General features: G+C 34.0%; 1 protein-coding gene across 2 annotated transcripts in view; it reads right to left on the bottom strand.

The window, feature by feature from the left end:
• Positions 1-3449, bottom strand: part of LOC109536884 (farnesol dehydrogenase) — a 13327-nt gene extending 9878 nt beyond the window's left edge. The window contains exons 1-5 of one of the 2 annotated variants that reach the window (XM_019915509.2): positions 3234-3449; positions 2852-3089; positions 2535-2758; positions 2247-2381; positions 1979-2138 (exon numbers count right to left, since the gene is read on the bottom strand). In XM_019915509.2, coding sequence (XP_019771068.2) covers positions 2103-2138; positions 2247-2381; positions 2535-2758; positions 2852-3089; positions 3234-3341 — 741 coding nt within the window. In that variant the 5' untranslated portion in view covers positions 3342-3449 and the 3' untranslated portion in view covers positions 1979-2102. Of the gene's footprint in view, positions 1-1978; positions 2139-2246; positions 2382-2534; positions 2759-2851; positions 3090-3233 lie in introns of those variants that run through there. The other variant, XM_048667241.1, reaches the window with a different exon arrangement.
• Positions 3450-6525: the final 3076 nt, after the last annotated feature.

Raw genomic sequence — 6525 nt, 5'->3', positions numbered from 1 at the left:
GCGTGAATACGCCCAAGCTTTAAGAAACGATCGGATATGGGCCATGCTAGAATCACATGCTGAGATTCCTTGATTCAAAGATTTTTATTGCCGTTCCAAGTGTTATGTTCTCCGTGTATGTATTAGGCCACAATAACTGATAAAAGTAAATTTACCAAAATCCCAATCACCAAAATTCTCGTGCTACGATGTAATTACCGCCAAGTGAGAGAGCAGACCTGCGAAGCAAATAGTAAAGCTTTAATTAAGTTCAGTCCTGTAATATGCTGTGTTTATTAAGAATACRACCAGAATTCAGTATTACATCAAATAGRAGAGCAGAAGTTGGAAGTGAYACGTAAAATTTCTAAAACTATAAATGCGATCAAACAGAYTTTTTTCAAATTTCCACATTTTGAKAAAGCCGGTTTTGTTGACATTTTATATGTAGCTTTGGAATTYTTAGGTACCACTTCGACCTTCTTCTCTGCTACTTGATGTAGTAGATCTAGTAGGAATGGGAGTTTTTGTAATTTCTTTAATATTTCGTACCCATAYACAAAATCAGGCATTAGAGTAAACAAAGCTGGTATWSGAATTTTTTTTATTAAAATAWAAATTAKGGCAATATATTGCTTTTTTCGAAAAAGTGGCATTTWATGTAAATAATAYTGATATYACAGCTTTTGACGAGATTATTTGTAAAGGTAGGAAAAACTTCTTATTCAAAAGTTCTAATAATAATCTTAAATCACTAATTTAARAGTAACCCAYAACTTCTTTATTTAAWWTTTTTTCTTATCTTTAATATAAACTCGTTAAAGGTTGGAATATACGGACCAACCCTGTATATAATTATTTTAACAAYCCTACTGATTTTTAAACCAGATTMTGCTATCTAAATCTAGATCTAAAGTCATAAAATGGGTACTTATATAGAATTAWTATTGTTATTTGAAGCACTATTATTTTCTAGGCGCATTTCTTCTACATCAAAGGAAATTTGGCTCTGGAATTGGATTTGYGTCATTTATGTTTTGTGCCATATTATCCAATACTGCACATGTTATTATAAATGATTTTGTTGWATCTAGAGATACTCTCATACCAAGAGATTGTACCGGAAATCGTTGTTTTAGAACACCGAACAGCTGCTCAATTGGATTTCGAGTTATAATTTAAAATTGATTAAATATGTTTTCTGCTTCTTTTGTGGATTTGTAATTGACTTGTCATATAAGTTCTTAAAGCACATCCAGAAACTCCTCGAAATACCGAGTTCTCAATTGCATTTGTATCTTTGCACCTGCAGATGAATATCTACTTCGTCTGTTTAAATTTTTTATATGAATTTTTACTTAAAAAGTAATGGTTGAGTTAAAAATAATGCACACCACGAATCACCAGACAAAAATATTTGCCTAAACTGCACTTTTACCGAACATTATAATACCGGGGCTTAGCATCTCATAACACAGCATAAAGATTATCCTTTATTAATCTTTATGCTGTAGTTATAATATCATCTTCGGTTAAACATTGGGCATTCTTCTGGCGTAGAATTATATCTTTCAATGATGAAACGAGCATGCAGAATGATCTAGGAGTTCTGTAAGCATTTAAGCAGATCTAGGAATATTTCAGATTTTCGTTCGTTTCATATCAGGCTGACCTCAGAATCCTCACATGGAAAACCAACAGGATCACACTAACAAATGCTCAATTTTCATACAAATTCTTATCACAGATACCGCCTTAACTGACTTTAGTATATAACAACCGCTGTCAAGTAGTTCTCTAAGGTACTTGATTACATGCCTAAATTTGGAAAAGTGTCTACTTTTTTTTAAGATCAGCAAAGACCCTAATACTCACTCACAAGTACTCAAGGCTTTCATTATTTTCTTGTCATGCAGCAAAACGCACGCGTTGCACAGTAAAATTGATTTACTCGGTTTGATGGGTTTGATCTGTGAATGTAACATAATAACAACAAAAATGCGACGAAACATTCCTTGCTTTGATTTTTATTCATCAATGCTGCACAAAAAAAATTAATAAATAATATCAAAACATCGCAAACAAAACACATCATTGGCATTGGTGTTATAACTAGAGGACATTTAGCTTCCCACTGCTCGAACGGTCAACTCTGAAACCTGAAAAAGTATTATTTTACTGGAAGGAGCATGCTGTCTATATCGATTCCATCTGTTTAGCAATTTAAGATGATGATTACAGATTTGTCAGCATGTTTATTTACTTACATTTACATGCGGCGGTGTTGATAAAGCGTATATAACAGCATCAGCAATATCTGCAGGGTCAAGTGGAGGTATTGGTAGATCTCCCAGACCAGATACAGATTGGATACCGGTTTTAACGTAACCGGGGCTGATGCTCTGTAAAGAAAAATATTAACCAGTTTTATGTGCAACTATTTGTGTAATGGCAATTTTTATAAATTGTGAAAAGATTAGGTCGATAATGTTATATTCAAGTATATTTTCAAAAGTTAAATGTTTTCAATTAAAAATCGACTTGTCGTTACTTACTGTGACTTTAATTTGCAATTTTTCTCTATTAACCTCCAATCTCAATGTTTCCGCGAGCGCAGTAACTGCATATTTAGACGGTCCATATACGTTTAAGCCGGGAAAGTCAATTACTATATGACCAATAACACTGTTGATATGAATTATGTGACCTGCCGTTTTATTTGCTATCATATTTTGAGCCACTTCTCTCGTGGCAATGCAAAGGCCCAGGATATTTGTATCTGAAATAACAACAGACAGTTACCGTAACGTAACGCCAGAAAACGAATTCAAATGTAAAAATCCCTAAGCGTTCCAGGCCCTAAAGCACTTACCAAGAACAGTTTTCCATTTTTTGGTATCACCTCCAAGTAGAGATGTGTTTAGCGAAAGCCCCGCATTATTAATTAAAATACTAATTGGTCCCAATTTTGCAATTATTTGTTTGATAGTCGCGATGACTTCCGCTTCTACCGTCATGTCGCATTTAAAGGCATAAAGTTTTCCTTTTTGTCCAGTAAGTTTCTGAGCAATCTTTTCAACATTTTCACTTCTTCTTGCTAATCCAGCTACCTGAAAAGTGTAATCTATAAAAGTAAAACTCAAATAGCAATGACACAATTTCGACTATATAGAGGAAATCTCTAGTCTTCTGATCTAAAAACATTTATAAAATTGATGACATTATCAAGCAAGTTCGTTTAAGTTTAAACTTACAATTATCCCATTTTTAACTAAATCTTCCGCAATACTAGCACCTATTCCTGCAGAAGCCCCAGTAACGACAGCTACTTTTCCAGAAAATCTTTCTATCGATAGTACCATTTTACCACACGTACTTTAATAACATACAATAAACTCGTAAAAAATATACTCTCTTCCCCGCGCTATTACAACTGATGATCCTACCTGCTTATCCCATATTTATACTCGTGATAAATCTGATTATTTATTATTGAATGACTAGGAAAGTTTGTATCTATTATTAGAAGTATTTTATTTTCAGTACGTAAATAAACCCATTCTTTCTGACCTTGTCCAATTAAAGATTTCATAACCATTGGCTTTTGTTTTTTAATATTGCATCATATTGAACAAGTATGCGAAATCGTGTATCTGTCGTTTGTCCAAAATACGTGAAAACCCTTTATCAAACTTGAATTTTTTCAACTTGCAAACTGATTTTTATCACTGTCTCAAAAGCAATGAAACATTCATTTATCGGAGAAATCGAATAGGCAACAAGAACGATGGTTGCAGAAGTATTTGGAAAACATTAAGTTAAAATGACCAAATTTTCGAAAGAAAGAATGCCGACTATCTCGACTTCACTATCTATTAAATTTATCAAGGTTTTCGAGACAACAACCAAAGAACTCCATACTTGGTACTCTAAAATTGGAAGATCGTTTCTGTCAATATAACTGTGAAGCTCCTCTAGATCTGGATGATCTTTTACTTCGGTGTATGGAAATAAAACCAAAATTATTATTGAATAAAACAGTACAAAAATTCCAACTTGAATGTCTTCATGGACATCGAGCCATTTATAAAATAATTGTTTCCAATAAACCAATAATCAATTCATCTCAAAACATGTAATTTTAGGTGAAAGTCAGCGTATGATGTGTAACATTTATGCTAAAATGTGAAAAAACATAAATCGGTTTGGTCTCAGCTGATGAATGAAAATAATACTTGCATCAATTGGAAAATTAAATCTATGCCCTAGATGTTAATGTTTGTTGTGTGTCAATAGCTGAGTTCTTCTCGCTGTTATGTTCTCCGGATTTGCAAATGTCAATAAGATCGTTTCTTTCGATAACGACACACCATACATATAAATAAAATAAAAAATTGAATTTTCTAAAATGTACGACGTACGCATCAAACATAGTTTGTGGAATTAGCTGATATAAATACTCTTTAGACGGAAAACTGTAGTAGGTACGCAATAGTCATAGCCGAATTTATTTGTCCCTGTTATTGCGAATAAAAAAACGGGATTTGAAACTAATTTTATCCAGAAGAAAATAATGAGATTTTATTAATTAGGAATGAAGATGTGTGTCGATCTTTCAATTTCCGGGAAATAATATAGAACTTTGCTGACACAATTACTACAAATTTAATTTATCTTACTTGAAAAGTTGTGAATCAAAACTGATATGAGTTGTACACCATGTTACTTACGCCAAATAGGAGACCAGAAGAGTAAAGATATACTAACACTTTTCAAAACGTAGGAATGTCAAATTGAGGGGCACCTTTGAAAAATTATTGCGCGTTTTAAAGAGAGTTACTATTAACTTGGAAAGACACTATCTTGGGACATACGAGCTCACAAGAATTGCCTGTTCTGGTTGCTTATGCTACAAGCGTAAGAACATCTATGATTAGAGCTTGCATCTATCTAGTGGTATTCACATCCAGTTTACCCGATACTGACGATTCTCGCTTATCCCTAATATATGTCCTAATATGACTTCCTTCTTGAAATACCACGCTAGAAAGTCAAGTATACTCCGTGAACCCAATGTATTTGGTCTTATTGAGTATTTTGACCATAACCATTCCGATACATCTTCGGCATTTCGATTTAGAGAACCAATCTAAGTAGGGATTTTGATCAATATTTCCAATGCAATCAAAAGAAAGGTATCTCAGAAATTTTATATTAGTCATTCTATGATTAAAGAACATGCGGAAAGAACCAGGTGTGCCGTAGCCACCCATATTTTGCACCCACCGCAGTTAACACCCCAAAGCATGGCGAACATGTGAAAACGCCCAACCTTTGAGAAAAGAACAGGAAAGGGGCAAGCTGAAAACCCATGCTGATACTTGCGGGGTTTCAAATATTTTCTTGCTCTCTCAACTGTTATGTTCTCCCTGTATGTCTAAGGCCGAAATAACCTTACTTGAGATTAATTAATACCTTTAGCCCTAAATGGACGAAACAAGTTAGTAGTCAGTTATTGCAATGAAAAACATTTCCAAAATGTAATATCTACTAGAATAACTCCACCATGTCGGAGAGCAGAAGGTCGACAAGGTGGTAAAAATCGCGACAGGTCAGTCGCCAGAATAGGCTTTCTCCAAATGGCGAAAATTTGTAGTTTTAAAGATCCAAAGGTAACATTGCGCTAAAACGTGACTTCTCATTGCTCTGTTCTCCGGATATCTCTAAAAGCAATAGTACAATACATTTAATTATTCGTTGGACACTGTAATTTGATCATTCCTGTGTTCCTCTTTCCTACGGTTAAATGATGGTTTGCCAAGAAGCAACGATTAAGGTTTCATATGAATGCTGTACTAAGGTAATTAATTATACGAAGTAGGAAGGCATAAGACTAAGGAAAGAGCTAGTTTTGTGACAGTTTGTTCAAGTACCATAACAGCCAGTATGAGCGACAATAGTGTAATTACACGTAATAGGAGAACAGAAGTTTTGAAGTGTAGCTATACGCATTTTGAAAAGTGGAAATGTCACAAGGACCATGCTCCATTGCGAGGTGGTTCGGAGTTTTAAACAATGAGTACCAATTTAAAGACACACCACCCCCAAGTTTGAAAACGAATGATATTGTGTTGGAATATACACGCGGTAATAACAACACTACAAATGTATGAGCTGTACTAAAATAATCAGACGAAGTAGGAAAGCAGAAGATTAAGGGAAGAGCTACGGTTGCGACAGTTTGTTAAAGTACCATCGCAGTCAATATGAGCTCCATTAATGTAATTAATTACACGTAGTAGGAAAACAGAAGTTTCGAAGTGTAGCTATATTTTGAAAATGTGAAAATGTCACAAGAACAAGGAGAGGCTTTTTTGACAAAAATGAGTACCTACCAATTTAAAGACACTTTAATGCACATTTACTGTAATAAACTGAGAAAAAATATAAAAATCCTAGGAAATTACCAATGCTCACATATTAGACTAGGTACAACAAACAAGATAGCAGAAGATCGACGTGGTAATTCAAATTTTCAAAACTTAG

This window comes from Dendroctonus ponderosae, unplaced genomic scaffold (assembly GCF_020466585.1).
Source record: "Dendroctonus ponderosae isolate FM_Combo_2020 unplaced genomic scaffold, Dpon_F_20191213v2 Dpon_F_20191213_6, whole genome shotgun sequence".
Taxonomy (NCBI): Eukaryota; Metazoa; Arthropoda; class Insecta; order Coleoptera; family Curculionidae; genus Dendroctonus; species Dendroctonus ponderosae.
This window is presented reverse-complemented; position numbering and strand designations above follow the sequence as displayed.